The following is a 22,717-nucleotide window of genomic DNA, read 5'->3' as shown; positions in this document are numbered from 1 at the left end:
AAACCATGAGACTTATGGCCAAAGCGGATAATTCATTTAGTGCTTGAAGCCTGACCGTTACAGAACTGAAATTTCAACACGATTTCAATTCGATTCTTCGTTATTTTAATTCTGATTCGATTCGATATGGTTTCAATTCTATTCAAAGTTTCTGAAATAATTTTATGTAATATTTCCTTAAAAAGTAATATTTGAATTAGCATTTAAATTTTGAATTGAGTTATTTATACGTAATATATCATATAATATATTTTTTAGTTATTTCTAAATTATATTATTTTTAATAATAAAGTATATATATAATTTAATATTAAATATATTATATAATATGTTAGTATAAATATATTATATAATATATATTTTACTTATTAATTAATTATATAATATTTAATTATGAGATATAAATATAACTATGAATTAATATATATATATATATATATATATATATATATATATATATATATTATAATAATAAATTTACAATTAAGAATTATAAAGTAATTTAATATATTTATAATTAAAATTATTTAAAAATTATAGAAAAATAAAATATAATATTAAATTATATTTCATTTATAATTATATATATAAATATATATAATTACAAAATATATAAATTTAAAAAAATAAAAAAATATATAAATTTAATTCCCATTTAATTTTTAATAAAAATTTAAAATTAAATTAAAATATCAAAATAATTTTTACTCACAATTTTTATCCGTCCGATATAATTTTTTAATTCAATTCAAAACCTCCAAAACTGCCTGTTGCCCTAATTTCAACACGCGTTTCATTCTAGTTTATATCTCATGTTCACACCCCTTACCTTGTGCTGCGAAACCTGCGGTGATTGGTCAAAAGCCTATCTGACCGTGAAAGGTACTTTTCTGACGGCTGTCCAAATGCGTTTGCGCGTCACTCCCTTGTGCACGTTACCTCGTTTTTAATCCAAAATCACCTAAATTATTATAATTATAATTAAAAAAAAAAAAAATCTGAAATGTGAAGCAATGGCGATACTTCTGAGAAGTTTCCAAGTGCCGGCCACTCATCTTCCACTCTTTTCCTTCCAATTGCAGAAATCCACCCTTCACTCTGACTCTCTTCATTAGGCAAACTCACAAGAAACACAGAAACCTCTCTCTCTCTCTCTCTCTCTCTTAAAGGATTCCCCTTCAAATCTCCTGTAGATCCATAGTTTCTCCTTCATCAGATATTTGGTAAGTTCATCTCTGTCTGATAATTATCTTTCTTGTCTTTTCAATACTTCAAAGCTGATCTCTCTTTGTTGTTTTGTTTTGTTTTGTTTTGGATCCAAATTTGCCTCATCAACTTTTTCTTTACTTCAAATTAGTGCTTCTTCAATTGAAGAATAAGCCACCTTATAACAATAATCTAGGGTTTGTACTCTGTTGCTTGACGTGGGTTTTTGTTATTTCTCTATTTTAGATTGTAGTATCACAAGTTTGGGAGATATTCTGCTAGAATCTCCAGCATATTCAGTGATGCTACATCTCCATAGAAATTGACTCAGGTAAAGCTTCTGTTTTTGATTTTATTAGGCCTTCTATTATCTGCATTGCATACAATGCTAAATAAAGTTTAGTATTACTGTATTAGAAGCCACACATGAAACATGGACAAATTTTATGATATTTTTGATGTATGATGCTTTTCGTAATTCCTAGTCAAATAAAATTTTACTATTGCACTTACCTCAAGTGTTTTAATGTGAGCCATTTTCATTTAGAATTGCTGTAATGACTACTGTGATCAAGTACAACAATGATTGCATATGTAAGTTATAAAATAACTTATATTGATTTTAACCCATCATCAATTAAACTACCATTTCTGTGTTTCTTCAATATTTTTCATGTGTTATAAATTTTATTGGCAAGCAGTGTGTTTTAATATATATATATATATATATATATATATATATATATATATATATATATATATATATATATATATATATATATATATATAACAAGTATCTTGTGTTTTAATCCTTTGACACTTAAGGGAAAAATTCAGTTGGTGAATCATTTTTATACCATAAGGTTTAACTTATCATCAGTTTGGTACATTGTTTTGCTAATATTAATAAAATTATACTTATATATTACACACTGCATATGTGTCATAAAATGATAATTATACTTGAGCATTTATCCGAAGGTAACTACATGAATGGTCATGTTCCTAATGCCATTACTTTAGTTTATATATATATATATATATATATATATATATATATATACTTTGGATGAAGTTACCTCTTTTTTTTTTTATTATTATCTAGTGATATTAAAGATATCATTAATAGAACATTTGGTTTCATACAATGTATGCCCCATAGATAAAATCTAAAAAATAAGTTTAATGATATTAGTCAAAATGGTACTATAATGATAATAGATGAACTTAAATGTATAAAAAATGACACAGAAATTACTTTGTCTTGTAAGTCTCAAAGTGCTAAATCCCAATTTGCTTTTTGAACTTCTCCTTCTATATAATCATTATTAATGTGTGTGTGTGTGTGCGTGTGTGTGTTGATATACACACATGTAAGAGTTGAGATAAAGAATTTTATGACACAACCTTAAAATATTAAATGCTGAATATATTAAGTAATATTTAGTGTATGTTATAACCACCTCATAAATTTTATTGTTTCTAGATTGAAAATGTCTTGGCATTATATCTCAAATAAATAAAAGCATTTAGGCTATTTGCATATTATATATAACTAATTCAATGTTATTATCATTCTTAGATAACCAAGAATTATTTAGACTAAGCAACTAACTCCATTGCCTTTATGCTCATTGATTATTATCCTTTAAGTATTAGTTTTTTTTTTTTTTTTTAACCAAATGTAATTTTCCAACTTGGAATCTGTTCCTTTTACTTAGTGTTTTATATGATCAACTTGGAATGATGTTTAGATTTCTTTTGATAAATTGCACTAGGATATAAGGTGTGTATTAGTGTTACCTGGTTCGCAGTTCGCTTTGGTTCGTGGGACAAATATGGGTACAAAATATAGTACTTCCTAGGTACGAAGTACATAAGGCGTAGGCTTAATTGGAATGCTTTTTGGGGTTACAATGCAGTGGATTATATTTATTTGGATCATTAGAAATATATATATATATATATATATATATATATTATTGTCTTTCCAAGTTTCTCAAACAAATGGTATGCCGGCCTATGAGAAGATTTGTTCTTCTGCATTTTTTGAGCAAAGGTAAATGTATTTATTGAATGTTTAATATTTTTTTAGAAATTTTAGCCAATTAAAATGTATTTTACATTTTAAAATTTAAGTAGTAGAGCGCAATTTGAATAGGAAAACTTTAAGTAGAAAGAAACAATTCTAATTAAATAAACTTTGTGGATAAAGATAAAGTTTTAAGATAACTAAATGCCAAAAATCACTAGCTAACTTTCTATTTAAATAGAGTCATTGTGTCAAAGAGACAAAATTTGGATTGGCCATTTTTACATTTTGGTATGCGAAAGTATCAAATTTTGGATAGTGTGTTCTGGAATGCCATTCGGGAGGGGGAGGGGCCACTTTTTAGGTAACACTGGTGTGTATAATTACTTGTTTCTATATTACTTTTTTTTTCCTTATAAACTTCATCCATATCGGTAAATTAGTTGTCTTAAAAAATATATATATATATTTAGTTTCCTACCCAAAACAAACCAACCTGAAACTGAACTTTTGGCTTTACTGACAATAACAATAGTTCGATGTATCACTTCTATTTGATATTAGAGTTATGGCATTTTCCTGCAAGTATTGGAATATCACCAATGTTATTGATTGATGTAATGAAGGAATATTATTTTGGTTCAATTGTCTTTCATACTATCTGTGCAATTCTGATTTGGTAAATATTTTAAAATGGTAGATCACTTCTAGTTGAGATTTCATGGCTTGGAAGTTGTAATTTTATTGAACACAAATTTGTCTATGCAGATGGGGCCCATAGAGGAGAAGTTAGACCTTGAATCTGATGAGGACATCTCTTTCGTGTTATCACCTGTGAGGAGCAAAGTACATTCTTTTGATTTTGAGACAACCATTGTGGGCTCTCATGCTGATGTGGTCAATTCACGGGCTTTGAAGCGAATACTAATGAGCCCTCTTAGGAGTATTTATATCGTCTTAATTAAAGCAAAGATTAACTTGCTGCTAGTGTTTGGTCCCTCAGCAATTTTTCTACATTATTTTACTAGAAATCATGTAAGACTAATGTGGTTCTTTATCTTCCTTCTGTTTAATTAGATGAAAAAGAAAAGAATAGTTTGATTGAGTAGGAAGAAACAGTAAAAGGTAGTACAAAGGTGGAATTATACTCTCTGAAATAATTTATAATTATATGATAAGTTATTACCAAATTGTTGGATACACGTACATCATTTTGTCTAAAACTCCCTTTTAGTTAAATTTTCAATGATTTCCTATGTGTTAACATTTGTTTCGTGGTTAACAATTTTTAGGAATGGGTCTTCTTCCTAAGCTTACTGGGCATCATACCTTTGGCAGAACGTCTAGGTTACACAACTGAGTAATCATCTACATTTCAAGTCAATTCTATGGTTGAATAATCAGTTGGTTTCTTATTTCACTTATTGCAATGCTAATGTGCTAGTCTACCGATTCCTTTGGTGCAGGCAGCTTGCATTCTACACTGGACCTACAGGTATGACAATCTTAAATGCTCTATCTGGTTTTAGGTGACAAGTGTAGCATATTTGGATTTGCTAATAAGTTTTTGGATGCCTTAGAACTCCGTTTGGATCTGTAGCATATGCAAATCATGAGCTGCCCATATCTCTTCTCTCATTATAGTTTGAAATCCTCTTTCTCTGAGGTGTTTTTAACCCTAGTGTTTAGAATGTCCAATCCCTTGTAGTCCATATTGAGGGAAAGAGTCAATTTCAATAAAATTTCAATTCTTTTACTTTTTGGTGGACACTAAAATTTTTTCCTTGCGGTTTCAAAGTTTTTTGGTGTATAGAAATGCTCTATCATTTTTTAGTGCTTTTATCTTTGTGGGGAATCCCACATTAGAATCTATGAAATGAAAGGGCAAAATATAAATGGTTGGGTTGCAATATGAATTGGCTAGTCATTTTGATGTGTAAAACAACTCAATCATTTGTATAAGCTCATAATTAAAATGAATTAAAATGTAATATGCCCAATACTCACTCCAAATTTAACAATCTTTAACATTATTTATCATTTGGAGTGTAAAAAGGGGGTGTTTACAAATTCTAATGTGTCTATTGAACTTTGCATTCTTTTGAATTATATGTCCTGCTTTGAATTTTATCAATTTGGTTCATAAATTACTAATTTTGTTTCAACTGTATCCAATGGATTTAGGCATATGCCAATATTGACGAATTGTTGAAGTGGACTTTTGACATGGACAAAAATGACTAATCTGGATGATGGGGCTGCTCTTATGCCCTAAGAGCCACCAAATGATGGTGTTTTGCAAAATTTGAATCTCAAAATGTATTTTAGGTAGCTTTATCAATGAGAGAATTTTACAAAATCAATATTTCATTGTTTCATGGCTTTTACTGCTTGAGAGAAGCTCACTTCCCTCATATCAACAAGTTATGTCCAGGTTTGACTTTGATGTCAACAAAACGTTAACATGGGTACATGCCCTGGATCTGTTGGACACAACTGAAATAAATTTGTAATGCGCAAACCAAATTGATAAAATTTAAAGTATAGGATTGGACTAAAAAAGATGCAAAGTTTAGGATATATTAGATGATTAGACTTAAAATTGACTGAATTTCTCTCTGCATTATATGGTTAGTTTTGACTTTTTTGTTTTTGTTTCTCTTATGGGACTTGCAGTTGGTGGTCTTCTAAATGCCACATTTGGAAATGCAACTGAAATGATAATATCAATTTATGCATTGAAGAGTGGGATGATAAGAGTTGTTCAACAATCTTTGTTAGGTTCTATCTTGTCAAATATGCTTTTGGTGCTTGGATGTTCTTTCTTCAGTGGTGGGATTGCTAATCACAAGCGGGTTCAGAAATTTAATAAGGTATATTGCCATAATCTTGTTAATTTGTGTAAGGAACAAGTAAATGTGGTATGGAGTAGGCTCTCTTGCATTCTTATCATGTCGCAGTCTTAAGTTCACTTTGAATTGGGATTACCCATGCAACAGGCGGCTGCTCTAGTGAATTCTGGATTGCTTTTGATGGCTGTAATGGGGATAATGTTTCCAGCTGTGCTTCATTTCACACACACAGAAATTCATTTTGGCAAGTCAGAGTTGTCTCTTTCAAGATTTAGTAGCTGTATAATGCTAGTGGCATATGGAAGCTACCTTTTCTTTCAACTCAAAAGTCAACATAATCTCTATCGTCCCGTTGATGAGGTTTGCTCTTTTTGCTCAATTTAATACTTGCTTATGATTTTTAGAGTTATCTATTTGAATTTTCATGTTGTTAAAAGCTATGAATTATGTATAAGTAACTAGTTATGTCGTGTTTAAATGTTTATGCATTTTTTATTTTTTTGATATTCATATTTTGATAGAGTTGGGAACAAATATGAATTGTAGATAATAGAAAATAGCTTGTATTGATTAACAATGGCAGAGTTGCCCAAAATACAAGTCAGTTTCAGTAAATCAATATGACTCTCTTTCTATTCTCTAACTCAACCAATCAGAAAATGAGAATTAAAAATAATGAAGGAAAACTAAGAGTATAAATGGTTGCCTAGCAACCCCTCCGGAAAAATTCCCGCACTAGCAGAGCTAGTCCTCAGCTCACAGCTGTCAAATAGCCAAATGATTTCTGGATGCCCTTCTTCTTTCTTCTCTTCTTTATTTATAGACTCTCCCCTACTTCTATTTGCACATCTTACATGACTATGTTACACCAGCTAGCACCTCTGTGTGTTTCCTACTTCTGCATTCCTCTATATTCCTTCTGTTAGCCTTCTCTTCTAGAATACTCCATTGCTCTTTCATCCATATTCTTATCATATTTCCAAAGTAATTATTTAGAAAGGGTGGCAATGGCTCATAGAGAAGGCATTTTTCTTTGGAAGTTCAGAACTCGAGCCATTGTGCATATGCAATTGAAGGTATTTTCTCATCCACGATAGACTGCATATGCTATTGGTAGGTGTTTAAGTTTCTGGATTGCAGTATTCAATGTTTGGATTCTGCTGCTAATTGTGTTGCTTGAGTTGGGAAGGGCAAAAAATAGCTATAATTTGAAAATGAATTCAATAATTGATAGTAATCACTTTAAATATCTAGGCTCAGTCATTCAAGTAGATGGGGGATGTGAGGAGGATGTTAGTAATAGGATTAAAACCAGATGGTTGAAGTGGAGACGTGTCACGGGAGTTTTATGTGAACATAAGATTCCCAATAAATTGAAAGGAAAATTTTACCTTACAGCCATACGACCGGCTATGTTATATGGTAGTGAGTGTTGGGCATTGAAAGAGTCGTATGCATCTAAGATAAGAGTTGCAGAGATGAGAATGTTAAGGTGGATGAGTGGCCATACTAGACTAGATAAAGTCCGTAATGAGAGTATTAGAGAAAATGTAGGAGTAGTGCCAATTGAAGATAAGTTGAGAGAAGGGAGATTGAGGTGGTTTGGTCATGTGAAGCGTAGACATGTGGAGGCTCCAGTTAGACAAGTAGAGCACATTAGGTTAGAGGATAGAAAGAAAAAAAGGGGTAGACCTAAATTGACTTGGAGGAGAGTAGTACAACATGACCTAGAAGGATTACACATTTCTAAGGATTTAACCCAAAATCGTTCAGAATGGAGAAAGCGAATCCATATAGCCGACCCCAAATTTTTGGGATAAAGGCTTAGTTGAGTTGAGTTGAGTTATACATAAGATGTCAAACATGATAATTCATTTATAAATGAATATGTGCGTGTGTGCGTGTATTCTGAAATTCATTTGCAAATCAAATGAATTCACATTTGATACAACAGAATGTCAATAAAAGAATTGTAAATACAAGGGAAGAGTGGGTTATGCTCATATTAACTAGTGGAACTTGGGTTGCAGCCTTCCTTCCTACTTTGGTCAATTGATTTTGGGCTTCTAGATGGTTTGGAGAGCAAGATTCTTGTGTCTCCATTGGTAAATCATAATAACTCTATATTTAGTGTCATTTTTGTTGGGGCTTGCATTGCTGGATGTTATGACCCTGAGAATTGATGGACAAAATGAAGATGAATCAGAAGAGAACTGGGAAGGCCATCATTAAATGTGAGCATGGTGCTCTTTTTGTCCTCGTTATGTATGGTTTATTTAAGGAACTAGTAGCATCAATTCAGTAACTGGAATTTATGAATCATAGAAATAGTGAGCAAACTTGGGAAGAATTAAGGAGGGAGAGAGAGTGAGAGAGATAGGAGCCCTGAATTTTATATTAGGATTTTTTTTTTATTTAATGTGGCCTGTAGATTGTAGTGTGATTACTTATTTATAAATTGTGTTAGCTTGATAATCCAAAAAGTTTATTAAAGGGTCCATTATTATAGAGTGATCATAAAAGTTTGATGTGTTGGCATATATGTAGTAGATTAGCATGATTTTTCATCAAGAATTCATTTAGATTCAGTGGAGGCAAACGAAAAATACTATGACACACACACACACACACATGTAGTTGTGATTTCAAATTTTATGTATGTGTGTCTAGGCTTAAATTTTAAAATTTATGCAGAGTGAAGTATCTAGGAATAGGTTACAGCACTACAATATCGCATGACTTAATAAAGCTGGAGCGTGCCTAATGAAATTTATGGTGTTACTTAGATTTCTTTGAGAATTTCCTCATATAAAAAGTACGTCTCCTTGAAGAATCCTTTCCCTAGAGTTTATGTTAGGAAACAACTGTTGCAAATCAAAAAGAAATTTCGTAGTTGCATCTCGTTGAGGAATACTTTGCCATTCAACCATGATTTGTGTGCCAACTTGATACCCTTTTACAATTCTGTTGTCAAGGATAGCTAATGGGAATTTAGGAATAATAGTAGTTGCAACTTTTAGTGTTGACCTTGTTGGAGTATGATGTCTAAAGGCGATAAGCGCGTTGGAAGAATTGACCTTAAAAGCTAGCCATGTTATGTGGAGAGAGTCCAATATATATCTCAAGTCCCCCGTATAGTCTGTTAAATGGGTGATGCACACTAAGGCACAAAAGGGTCCTGGGGAAAAGGCAAAAGGGCTAGAGCAAAACAGTATGGATCGTATGCTTCTTTGAGATTTGAGGCACAAAAGAATCACAAATTAAATCAAAAAATTGCAAGAAAATTCAAAATTAACCCCTTTCATTCATAAGACAACTAAACAGTAGTCAAAATTCTGTTCTTTTGGATTTAACAAGCAAGCGTTCCATGTAAGATCTCCTATGGAACTATTACTCTGAATTACTTGAATCTATTTCCATACTGAGGCAAAGGATTGGGGGAAAATAAATAGAGGACGACAAATACTAAATTCATATTTAACATGGAAAAAGAGTGTTAGCGCCTATCTGGTTGAGTATAAAAAAACTGTATTCTAGTTTTTTTAAGAACTCAGCTGTAGAAAGTTGTGTTATGTTAAGTGCCTATCTCATTAAATATTCTTAGAGTTTTTAGGATTTCATTTTAGTAATTTGTCCTAGGTAACTACGTTTGCTATGCCTTAAAAATAGGTTATGTACTATGTAGAAGGATATCGACAAATTAAATAAAATTTCAATTGTTTTACAGTGGACTCTAGATTTTATTTTGCTTGTGGATTCAAGGATGGTTGGGTAACTACTATATTTTCTCCAATCCTTATTTCTCTTCTTTTTATTCTTTTATTTGTGTAAATAACATTTATTTATTTGTTTCATTGGTTAAAATTTTTGAGTTTTTTCATTTTGAAATGGTTTTGATTAAGGCGCTTGACATTTAAATTTTCTTTCTACATAATATATTATAGTGTACATAAAAATTTAGGCAATTTAGGCCATGATGCCTCGCTTCAAAAAGGCCCTTGCCTCTCACCTAAGGCCATTAGTTACCCTATTGCCTTAGTGTCGCTTCGCGCCTTAATAAAACTGAACATATGGTAATGGATTGACGCTAGGTACTTTTTTGAACTTTTCCATGAAAAATAATAACATAATTCAAATGATATTTTTTGTGCCTAAGCTTTCAAGGTTGAGATTTAAAAAGAAAAAAAAAAGTCAAAATATCATTTGTAGGCTAATTCAAAAGTTTGGATTTGTAGAAAATGAAGATTCTAACAATGGGAACATTGATTTCTACAGATAAGAAATTCTAAGTTAAGGGTTAGATTTTCTGTTAAATCTAAAATTTTAAACAGTTGCTAGGTTTAGTTAGTCTGAGAAAGAGATAAGTTTTGGTGAGAATAGTTGAAGTACATAAACAAATTGGAAGGGAAAATGAAACACCATATGAGAATTTGAAATTTAGAATTTTTTGGGATGAAGCATTTGAGATCATAGATCTGGCTTGTTCATTATGTGGTGACATTCACTGGGGCATGGATGGTCAAGCTTTTCTATTTCTCTAGATTTTGTGCTGTTTGATTCAATATTTTTAATAGATTGCATTTCTTTAGCATTGATCTATGTTTGGATAAGACAAATGTGATAAGGTTGATAAAATATTGAAAATATTTTATCATTCTTGTTTAATTCTTGAACAGGTCTAATAACTTGTATGATTCAGTTTGGTCATTCCTCATCTTGCTTAAGGTTGAAAATTTTTTTTTATAACTTTATAAACCTTTGTAAACTTGTGAAATACAAATTAAATTTTACTATGAAGTAGCTGCCATGTGGCAATTTTAGGGCTAGGTCACGATATCTACTTCAGGTGGCGATGGCAACTACTAGCGGCTCAATTTTTTTCTAAATGCTAAGCATCATTTAACCATTTAAACAAATTGGGCTTATGTGCTAAAAGAGGAATTCCTGGGTACCAAAATGACCGGAGAAAAAAAAAAAAAAGAGGCCTTGAAATGTGAAAGTCCTAATCACAGGGCTCTTTTCTGAACTTTCCCAATTTTCTATTAATGCTTCTCTAGTTGTTATTTTTGTGTGTATTTGTTATATATTTATGGTATTAGGCTATTAGCTGCATTTTGTCATTATGAATATTTTGGTCTTTTGAAGTTCTTTTAAAATCCTTGTTAAGATATCATGAGATAAATCACTGCTATGAAATATAGAATAGTATGCCGCATGGTTTTCCTAAACATATTTTGACCATCGATGCATCTGATTTTTGAAATTATCTACCCTTTGCTAGCTGCAGGGAAGGGATGATGAACAACAATTTTCTGATGAAGAAGAGGCACCTGAAATAACTTATTGGGAAGCAGTTGGTTGGCTTGCGATTTTAACTTCATGGATTTCTGTGTTATCTGCATACCTTGTTGATGCCATCCAGGTACATTTGTTTTAACCCTTTTTTTTTTCTTTTTCTGTTGTTCCTTTTATTTGTTTTTCTTTGAAGACTTGAATGCTTATGGACTGTAGAACTGTCCTGCATTCCAACTTTAACGTTCATTTATTTCATGGAAATTATTTTTCTGGATAACTAATCTTTTGCATTTTCTATTGTTTGGGATGCTTTAGCAGTTTGGTCAACAGCAAAATTTTTTTTGGTAATTATTTGACCTAAAATTGCTTAGGTGCTTGGAAGAGAGGAATATCAGGGTCTCGGCGCGCACTTATTGAGTTAAATGATAAGATGGTGGAATGCTGGTCATTTAATTGGATAGAATATTCCAATGGCTTGTTTGTTCTTTATTGCCTAAACCACACATACTAATATTTGCTCCTACTAGTAAAAGACTTTCTTTGACAAATGTGGGTGCTTAAAAGATGGAGGATTTCAAGTAGTCTTTTATTGTCGTAAGGTGGATACATATCATAGGGATATTACTCTCTACGTTTGAGTAACTGTATAATATAGGAAAGATTTCATACTGGGTCAAAGTTTTTCCATTTCAAAATGTAAGGTGACGGAGAAAAGAATTTCAAATTGCCAGTTACATTTTTCTTTTTGGGAAGGGGGCAAGGGTAATGTTACCCTTACCTGCACTTTTTCTTTGCCCCCATTTAAATAATAAGGATAAAGGTAACCACTGTCCAAAATTTTGTTCATGGTTGTTATTGAAAACAACGGACAGTACTAGATTAGGATTTATCGTTGGCATTATAATACTTTGATCATATGTGAGCATTCAGTGGATTTGTTCCATATGTCAAGAGTCCCACATCGAAAGATTAAAAATGAATTAATACATAATTTGCCTAGCACTCTCTCTAAATTTAACATGGTATCAAAGCTGATTTGACCTGATTTAATTCAAGTGTACATATTTTCGGTGTTGCTGCTGCCTCAATTCAAGGTTTAAGGGGGAGGATTTCAAGGTTCAAGTGTCAACCAAAATGGTTGCCACTTGAGGAGGTGTGTCAAGAGTCCTCCATCTAAAGATTAAAAAATGAATTAATACATAATTTGGTAGCACTCTCTTTGATTTTAACACCATACAATTCGAAATTTAGCAAAAACAGAATAAATTGAAATTTCTTTTTACAGGGGAAATTGAACTGAAACAGTAGTTGAACTGAACCGATTAGAACCAAAATTCAGTTTGGCTCAGTTATTTAATTTTAATAAGATGTATATTCATATTTTTATATGTACTATTTATATAATAAACATATAGAATATATGGAACTTCTGTTGGTTTGGTTAATTAGGGTTTTTTTTCCTTCAAAAACCGAACCAAACTTGATCAACCAAATTATGTGAAAATCAAAATCGAACTGAAAAAGCCAAATAGTTTTGGTTTAGTGTGGCTTTTTCGTTTAAATTGAAGCACTTCGTCGGAGAGAAGTTGAACTTAAAATAGAAGGAAAGTTCAGTTATGCTTTGAAAGTTAAATAAAAATTTATATATTTTTTTTGTATCCATCCTTAAGTGCAACGATTTTTTAGATATCCAGCATGCGTATTATCTCTGGTAAGTCCCATGCCAGTTTTCTGCTTACACTATATAACAACCATTCTTTGAGAAGAAAATAAGCGGGTGGAAAGTGATATCTATGCATCAATGTGAGAGATACTGGTGGTGATTTGCAGTTTGTGTTTACTTGTAAATTGATTATCTAATCTCCATTTCTTCTTTAGCATTTCCTCTAAAGTTTCTTTTATTCTTCACGTAATATCATTCAAAATTCAGAAATAACCATCACACCTCAATTTTTAAGTGCTTATTGATCACTTGATCACCTGCATGACTGTTTCTTTCAGGGAGCATCTGACACGTTGAACATGCCTGTGGCTTTTATTAGCGTCATCCTGCTTCCAATTGTGGGAAATGCTGCTGAGCATGCAAGTGCAATAATGTTTGCCATGAAGGACAAGCTCGTTAGTGCTACAATAATATTTATATTACTCATTTCACATTTTCTTGTATTAAAAATGTTTATGTTACTGGTTTTCTTTTCTAGTTTTAAACTTGTTTCAATTTTTGTTTAGGATCTTTCACTTGGAGTTGCAATTGGATCTTGCACACAGATATCAATGTTTGTGGTAAGTTTCTAACTTCTTCACTGAGTTCTCATTGCCAATTCTTAGGATGTCCAATAACCATCTCTAACTTCAATTTCTTCTGCTTTTGGAGAATAATTTTTCTGAATATTTATCTGGCTAATTTGTCTTCTTCTTTGGGTTGATGTTTATTGGTTAGGCTAATGTCTTGTTGAAAATTGTAGATCCCCTTTTGTGTGGTCGTTGGGTGGCTAATGGGACAACCTATGGACTTGAATTTTCAACTCTTTGAAACAGCAACCCTCTTTGTCACTGTGCTAGTTGTGGCATTCATGTTGCAGGTTTGTGGCAGTTTTTTTTATTCTTTATCTATTTTGTGGAAAGAATTCTGTGATTATAATGTTGGTTATCTTCTTTTCTTGTATGAAGCATCGTATGCACTATGAATAGATGTGTATATTCTACTTTTTAATATGACTTCTTGACACAATTTTCTTTGATGTTCACTCTTGTTGATGGCATTTTATGATTTTAACTAGCATGGAGAGTGGAAGGTTGGAGATAGTTGATGTTTCACTCATCTGTTTGATCACAAGCATAAGAGAAGTTAAACAATGTGTTTATTGAAGATTGAAAGACAATCTTTTGAAGAAATTTTTATTGAGATGATGGTGACGAAAGATCTATAAGTTGCTTTAATTGGTGAAAATATCATTGATGTAGGTGTGTTTGGTAGATAATTAGAAGTTTACTGCTCAGATACGGACTTACATCCACCTTATTTATTCTATTTTAACCATTGAAAATTTCCAAAAAAGAATTAACACACTCTCATCGGTCGTTTTCTTTCTCAATGATTATTCAAAAAAGCAAGGTAGATATTTGGTGATTCATTTCATATTCAAATGCCAGGATACTCAAAAAATGAAAGATTTTGAAGCATTCAAGTTCATTATCATGTATATGTGTTAAATCAGCAAATGATATTAAGTTTTATTCAATTTGACCTTTGTCAATAATTCGTCTCAATGATTCTCAAAATGTTCTTGACAGTAATAACTTTCAAAGTTAATGTACTTAGTTGTGTGAGCTTGAAGTTTATGCACTTAATGAAGGTTTTATTATTATTATTATCATCATCATCTAGGAGGTTTGGTTGTTAAACGTGTAACTTTTTCTTTTTAGAAGTGTTAAATCTTAAGAAGGTAGGAACTAGCCAATGAGTCTTTACAATTAGCTGGTTAATCAAGTCATTTGGTTTTAATTTGAAGGCATGTGTTACTAGTGAGTGACTTTGTGATTTCTCCATCTCTCTTCTTGATTGCAATGCTTTTCATTTCTTTCTTTACTAACCTCTACACTTCCAGTTATTGTTCATAGCACCTAAGATAGGGCACTTCTTTTTCCAGCTTTATTTCAAGCTTGAATCTTATACTATTGCTACATCAGTGAAGACACTAAATATAAGCATACTTTATTAACTTCATGATAAAGTTAAAGCATAGAAGCAAATCTACTAACCATGTTTTCAATGTATAGATCCTAGATACTTCTTTAAATTGTAACCGTAAAATCCATAAAGAATTTAAAGTTTTACCAATAAAAAGTGTACTAGTAAGCCTGTTACATGACAGGGCCTACATCATATGGTCCTCATGGAAGAACTAGAAGAAAGAGAAAATTATTTAATATTTTCAGAATTTTAAGGACCTGGTACAAAACTTATAACCTAACCAACTTTGCTTCTGGAGTAGCATTGGCTAAGAGAAGCATTTGTTGTGGTAAAATATTGGAGTCCTTGAATTATCAATTTGATGAGTTAATCTAAGTAGTATTTTCACTTAAACATTTAGATTTCAAGTTTAACTTGTCCGATTCATATATTTTATATGTTGAAAAGTATAGACTTGGTAACAAATACATGAAGCCAATTAAGAAGCATGAAACAATACTAAGAATTGTGCTTTAAAATAGTATTAGCTAACTATAGAATCTATTGCTAGAGAAAATATGGAAATCTTTGAAATGATATTTTTATGTCAATAGAACTAATATTTTGGCTCTCCTATACACTGTTGCTTCTAGTTGGTTACTGACTAGTCTTCATTATCATTATTTTTATGTAGGAAGGGACATCAAACTATTTTAAAGGATTAATGCTCATTCTCTGCTATCTCATAGTGGCAGCGAGTTTCTTTGTACATGTTGATCCTTCAAATGGTAAGTTTTTGAAACCACTTGGTTATTGTGCAGAATAAATCTTTAGTTCTTGCAATTGTTTATTGGTTATAAGATGTTATAGTTTGTATTTCCTTTTGTGAAATGTCATGATTTGTTTTCATCCATTCCCAATCTCTCTTGATGTGTGCGCCACCCAAAAAAAAAAAAAAAAAAAAAGGCTCCAAGATAAACAAGTTTAAAGATTTAACAAATAAGAAATATAGAATTATGTACCATATTTGATACAGGGTTTATTTGGGATATTATGTAGGTTCTAGTCCTTTCAGACTTCAGAGTTATTTATTCAAATAATTGTAGGTTTTTTTTCCTGTGTTGAAGGATGTTTCTAGATAGGGGTGTGCAAACGGTCGGTTCGGTTTCGAACTGAACCGAACTGATAAAACCGAAAATCGAAAATAAAAAATTTTAAAAACTAAACCAAACCGATTAATAAGAAAAAACCGAACCGAATCGAACCGATAAATATCAGTTCGGTTCGATTTTAAACCGATCAAACTGAAATTTATAAAATTTCATATTTTTAACATTAAATCTAAATAATAAAACATAAAAACAAAAAAAAAATAGAAATCAAAACTAAAAAATCTTAAGGTTCGGTTTGGTTTTCTTTGATTTCGGTTCGGTTCGATTTGGTTTGGTTCGATTTTCTTTGATTTCCTATATATATTAATAATTTCGATTTGGTTTGATTTTTTTTTATTTTTTATGAAAATAACCGAACCGAACCGAACCGATTAGATTAACCGAAATTATCAAAATTATAAACCGAACCAAACCAATTGAATTTTAAAACCGAACCGATTGAACCGAATTAAATAAAAAACTACTCTTCCCTATTTCGGTTTAAACCAATATTTCGGTTTTTTGGTTTAAACCGAAAACTACTCTTCCCTATTTCTAGGCTTTACTTTTGAGTTCTTATTGGTTTACAGAACAACAATGCTTCTAGTTTTCTTCGAAAGTCTAAATTTTTAGGGATTAGGATTAGTTTTAGGATTTGAATGTTTTAAGGTTCACTACAATAAAACTGGGCCATAATTACAGGAAAAATTATTAAATGTACAAAAACTATTGTAATAGTTCTATTGTTGGGAAAAGGCCCCATAGACCGTCATTATTGCCTCTGCTCTAAAATGTATTAATTATGGAACCAATATCCTGTTGTTAATGTTAATAGTGACAGGTAAACTTCCTGTTATTAAATATCACATTAATGATGCTGTTAAAAGTCTAAAAAGTGAGAAGTCTCATGCAATTATAGGATTATCATATTAAAATTAAAATTGAAAGTTAAGAATAACAAAGTTTATTCTTTTGACTAAAAATATTAGTCGTCTTTAAATGTATATGAAGTATAAATTAAGAAAAGAATTTTTAAAGTGACAAAGTGGAATTGTAAGTACTATCAATAAGGTGTTATGAGTAGATTTGCAAATATTTTTAATGATTTGAAATTTTCCTTGTCATAGGTGAAAATAATATAGATATAATTGTTTGATACCACATTTCATTGGTGTGTATATATACATATATATAAGCAAATTAAAAGGTGAAAATATATCCATTCAAGAAACTTCCATACCTATAATAACAAGCCAAAGTTTTCCTTCGATCAAAATATAAATAATTATAAGTTTCATCTTGCTAATCCTACATTTCCTAGTGTTAAAAGATTATAGGAGTTACATCCATGTCAATAGTTTCATATTTACTCTACAAAATCCTAGTTACATATAAGTTTTCCTTGTATGAAGCCACCTACAAAACATAAAGAAAATAGATTGACTTTAATCTCAATAATAGTTATCTATAGACACATGACTTTTAACTATTAAGATTGAAGAATATGTTATCAAAATCTACAGTAATGCACAAATTATGAATATTATGAAATCATATAGGAAATATAAGTATGTCCGTAGCAGAACATGAACGAAAAGCACAAAGGACACCAAGAAGGCTTGAAACTCAAGGTTGTCTAAGATTGAAAAAGTATATTCATTTTTCTGGGTCAGAAAATTTGGAAGAAACACCATACTACTAAAGCAACAGATATCAGCAAGCAACTGTAAAGGATATGTGTTATTACTGCTTGAACTCAGAAAAAAATACACCAGTTGCATAGTGAGAGTCTTGTGGGAGCCTTTGGCGTAAGTTATAGATAGCAAGTTACCAAGTAGTAATTATGAGTTACCAAGTAGTAGGTATGCAAACCCGAAGAATGACTTACCACTATTATTATTCACGCTTAATCATGGTCTTCATATCTGTCATAACATTAAAACTGTTACAATGAATTAGGGCCAAAATCTGGATCCTCAAGATCTGTATCCATGGTCCTGCAGAAGCAAAATTGAAGGCAGAATTGCATTACTACTCCTGCATAAGAATAATCAAGGGCTTGTTCACTTGTGAAAAATTATTGTATTAGAAAACAAAGTTTCGCATTCAAATGTGCTATTTTTCCAAAATTTAACTAAGATTTAAAAAATAACTTGAAGTGGTTTTCCACTATTTTCCTTTATAATAAAAGTTCCGTCTTCTAATTTTTTGTCAAATGGAAAACAATGATCTTTCTATAATTAAAATTATACCATAACTTTTTTCATAACTAAAAGTTGAATAATTATTTAGGAATATTTATTTACAATGATAAAAATCAATCATAATATTATAAATAATTAAAATAAGTTTTTAAATATATTTTATAATGATTTATTTTCTTAATTGTGAAAGATATAAACAATTTTTTTAATTTTTTAAATTAGAAAATTGTTTTCTATTATTGACGTGAACTTTTTTTTTCCATGTTTTCCTTTTTTTTTTTTTTGGTGGAAAATGAAAACTAGAATTTTCTTAGAAAATGAAAAATATTTTCCACTAGTATCAAGTAAACAAGCCCCAAAGCTCTGCAGTATCATAACGGCTAGGGTTTTACACGATTCTCGGGGTTCTGAACCGAATTGAAGAATTACACCAAATCGAACTTATTTTGATTTGGTTCTAGTTTGTCACTAAGAACCAAATTGGAATCTTACTGAAACCAAACTGGAACCATACAAACCAGAACCGAACTGAGAACCAAATTTATACATATATTTTTCATTTATTTTTTAGGTGCATTATATAATTTATTATAAATATGTATATTTATATATGTATATATAATTATAAACTAAATATAACCTAATATTATATTTCATTTTTCTATATTGTTTTGATAATTTTAGCTATAAAAATATTAAATTACCTTATAATTCTTAATTATAAATGTACTATTATACTATATATATGTTAATTCGTAATTATATTTGTATATTATAGTTAAATATTACATAATAAATAGTTAAAATGTATATTATATGATATACTATTATATTATATAATATATTTAAATTATATATGCACCTTATAGTTAAAAATTATATAATTTAGAAATAGTTAAAATATATAGTATATGATATATTATGTATTAATAATCCAATTCAAATCTTAAATGCTAATTTAAGTATGACTTTTTAAGGAAATAATTACATAAAATTATTTCAAGAACCGAGAACCGTACTAAATTGGCACTGAAACAGTGAAAAACTAAACCGGAATCGTATCGAAATTTCGGTTTGGTACTTGTTCTTATGCAGACTCTGAAAGGAACTGAACGCTCTTACTACGGCATTCCTGTTCCAACAGAATTGCAATCCTGCACCTGCAAAAAGGGAATTGCAATTCTATAGTCCATAAATGCAATTATGCTTGCAGAAATACAGCTTTGCAGTGCTAACTAATTCCTACTTTCCTAATTGCGAAGCATTTGGACCCATACTTGTAAAACTTCAACTTGTTTCATAAATAACAGTCCACAATGAGCATGTTAAAAATTCTAGTGCAAAGACTAACCATTGAAGGAAAACTAACAAAGGGCAACTTTGAAATAATTAGTAGCTACTTTCACTATGAAATTAGCATTATAATTTCCTTGTCAACATGAGATGCACCAATTTGTATTATATTCAGCTCTTTCTTAGTTGCCTCATTAATGTATACAGCTTCAGTCTCAACAAATTCATCTTGATTTGTTAAAATTCAATCTTGATATCCTTAATACAATTCCTCAAGGGTACATTTAGTATGATGAAATGCAATGTAATATAATCAGTTATGTAATGAAATGAATAATGTAATGTTATGTAGTTATCATTATATTTCTGTGTTTGATTGCAAAATAAAAATATAAATAATGTAGTATAATGTTAGTTTTATTTTAATATTTAGTTTATTTATAGTGGTAATAACAAGTTGTAATGGTTGCGATAGCTGGTGGTTGGGTGGTCTGGTAGTGGTGGTGATTGGGTAGGGGTGGGGGTAGTAGCAATGGTGGTGGTAGTGGCAGTGGCAGTAGCGATGCTGGTGGTGGTGGTGGTGGTGGTGATAGTGGTAGCAATAGCGGTAGCGGCCAGGTGGTGGTGGTGATAATGGTAGCAATAGCGGTAGCAGCCAGGTAGTGGTGGTGATAGGGTAGTGGTAGTGGTGGTCGAGTAAAGATAGTGTTGGTAGTGTTAGTGGTAGTGGCTGCAATTGGGTGATAGTGTTGATGGCGGTGGTGGTGGTAGTGGTTGTTCAGTAGTGGTGGTGGCTGGGTGGGGTTGTAGTTGTGGCACTGGCTAAGTGGTGGGGGTGGCCAAAGTAGTGGGTAGTAATAGTGATAATGGTTGTGATTGGATGGCGATTATAGTAGCAGTAATGATGGTGATAATAAATGAAATAATCAAAATAAATAATCATAATTACATGTATTTTTATATGTACATTACATTAAATATAATAATATTATTACTGAACAGAGCATAAAATATAATAAAAATTATATTACACTTTGAAGCTTACTCTTAAGTTTTTTTTTTTTTTTTTATTTTATTTTTTTTACAGGTGACTAAAGATGCATCGATCTTAACATCACTGGCTAAAGCAAAATATTGGCAATGTTGTGTTGTAGACGGGAATGTCACTAGAGGCATTATTTTAAAGATCCTCTTCATGATCACGGAGAGCTATACTTAATATTTGCTTCCTTTATTCTTTTCATGATATTCCTGTATTAACGTAAGAAACGTTCGCCGTTGATCCTTAGGTTCTTTTGTTCTTTTTCTTCTTTAAGTCTTTTTAATATAGTTTGTTAGTTTTTCATGTCAATGGATGTGCTATCTTGACAATATATAGCTTTAGGTGGTGATGATTGAACCTTTTATACATCCTCCTATGCTATATATCAACAAATTATATTACAATGGATTTGATACTTGCCAAGTATTCCAAGGCTTGGTGGCTAATTAGGCTTCTATATATTCTCTAATATCTTCTACTCTCTGGATTATTATTATTATTATTATTATTATTATTATTATTATTATTATTATTATGTTCAATTATTAGGAATATAATAGATATGGAGGACTGGTGTAGGGGTGGTTTTTTACCAAAGGGGTGAAATAAAAAAAAATATATATATATATAAAAAGGGTGGGTTTAAATTTAATTACTAAAAGGTAAGGCTGAGTAGAATTTGGTTTAAATTGAAAAATCGAATCGAATTGAGTCAATTCGGTTTAATTGATTCGATTTTAAAATTCAATCGATTCAATTTTACATTATAAAAATTTCGATTATTTCGGTTTGGTTTGATTTTAAAGAGAAAAAAATGTGTTAAACCGAATTGAATTGAATAGTAATTTATATATTCAAATCGAATCAAATTGAACCGAATTGATTTTTGAATTGATTTATTTTTATGAGAAATTTATGAATTATATTTAATTATATATATATTAATTTTTTAATTTCATTGATTAATGGTTATCAGGTTCAAATCAAAGTCAAAATTAGATCAAATAATTTGAAAATTAAGTTTAAATTAAAAAAATCAATCAAAAATTAAAATCGATCGGTTTAAATCGAATCGAATCGAGCTGAAATAGAGCGATTTTGTTCGATTCGGTTTTTCACCCATTTCGGTTCGATTCAGTTTCTAAAATTTAAAATTTGGTTTTTACTATTTAATTTGATTCGGTTTGGATCGGTTTGAGCCGAATGCTCATCCCTATCAAAAGGGGATAAATTTTGCTGAGTTAAAAAGTGTGAAGGCGAGAAGCTAATTATAATAGCGTTTTGAAAGTCTAGACGCTATTATAAATAGCGTCCATTGAAAGGAAAGCTGGATACAGTAGCGTCCAGCTTTTATTTTAATTTTTAATTATTTTATTTTATATTTTAAATAAAATATAAATATAGTTTTGATAAATAATATTATAATAAATAATATTATATATTATAATATTTTTATTATAAAAAATTATTTTTTAATTTAAAATCAAATTAAATAAAAATTAAAATATAAAAATTTATTAAAATAAAATAATTAAAAATTTTAAAAAAAATATTATTTTAATAAAAATATAATAATAATTAATATTATATATATTTTTATTATAAAAAATTATTTTTTAATTTAAAATGAAATTAAATTAAATTTATAAAATGTTATAACATTTTATAACTTTTATTTTATATTTTAATTTTTTTACTTAATTAAAATTTAATATAATTTTAAATTAAAAAATAATTTTTTATAATAAAAATATTATAATATATAATGTTAATTATTATTATATTTTTATTAAAATAATATTTATATTTTATTTAAAATATAAAATAAAAAATTAAAAAATTAAAACTAAAACTGGACCTATAAATAGCGTTCACTTTTTTTTTTAATTTTTTTAATTATTTTATTTTAATAAAATTTTATATTTTAATTTTAAATTAAAAAATAATATTTTTATAATAAAAATATTAT

At 30.0% G+C, this 22,717-nt stretch overlaps 1 protein-coding gene across 3 annotated transcripts; it reads left to right on the top strand.

Annotated features, from left to right (window-relative positions):
* Positions 1 to 937: 937 nt before the first annotated feature.
* On the top strand, positions 938 to 21,194 carry LOC110656145 (vacuolar cation/proton exchanger 3). 3 transcript variants are annotated; one of them, XM_021812754.2, is made up of 13 exons: positions 938 to 1,223; positions 1,453 to 1,537; positions 4,007 to 4,273; positions 4,531 to 4,598; positions 4,705 to 4,733; positions 5,915 to 6,111; positions 6,238 to 6,450; positions 11,372 to 11,512; positions 13,387 to 13,503; positions 13,615 to 13,668; positions 13,851 to 13,967; positions 15,753 to 15,846; positions 20,794 to 21,194. In XM_021812754.2, the coding sequence occupies exons 3-13, from the start codon at positions 4,007 to 4,009 to the stop codon at positions 20,799 to 20,801; spliced, it is 1,305 nt and encodes a 434-aa protein (XP_021668446.1). In that variant the 5' UTR covers positions 938 to 1,223; positions 1,453 to 1,537; the 3' UTR covers positions 20,802 to 21,194. The 3 variants fall into 3 exon arrangements, with proteins under 3 accessions (XP_021668446.1, XP_021668450.1, XP_021668448.1); XM_021812758.2 differs by having other exon boundaries at positions 969 to 1,223; positions 6,020 to 6,111; XM_021812756.2 differs by having other exon boundaries at positions 969 to 1,223; positions 11,378 to 11,512.
* The last annotated feature ends 1,523 nt before the right edge of the window (positions 21,195 to 22,717 follow it).

This window comes from Hevea brasiliensis, chromosome 4 (assembly GCF_030052815.1).
Source record: "Hevea brasiliensis isolate MT/VB/25A 57/8 chromosome 4, ASM3005281v1, whole genome shotgun sequence".
Classification (NCBI taxonomy): Eukaryota; Viridiplantae; Streptophyta; class Magnoliopsida; order Malpighiales; family Euphorbiaceae; genus Hevea; species Hevea brasiliensis.
This window is presented reverse-complemented; position numbering and strand designations above follow the sequence as displayed.

Excerpts from the sequence above, each read along its gene's own strand:
- LOC110656145 (XM_021812754.2), top strand. The coding sequence starts at position 4,007 with ATGGGGCCCATAGAGGAGAAGTTAGACCTTGAATCTGATGAGGACATC. Across the intron at positions 6,451-11,371 it reads TCTATCGTCCCGTTGATGAG|CTGCAGGGAAGGGATGATGA; the intron begins GTTTGCTCTTTT and ends ACCCTTTGCTAG. Across the intron at positions 13,669-13,850 it reads CACAGATATCAATGTTTGTG|ATCCCCTTTTGTGTGGTCGT; the intron begins GTAAGTTTCTAA and ends TGAAAATTGTAG.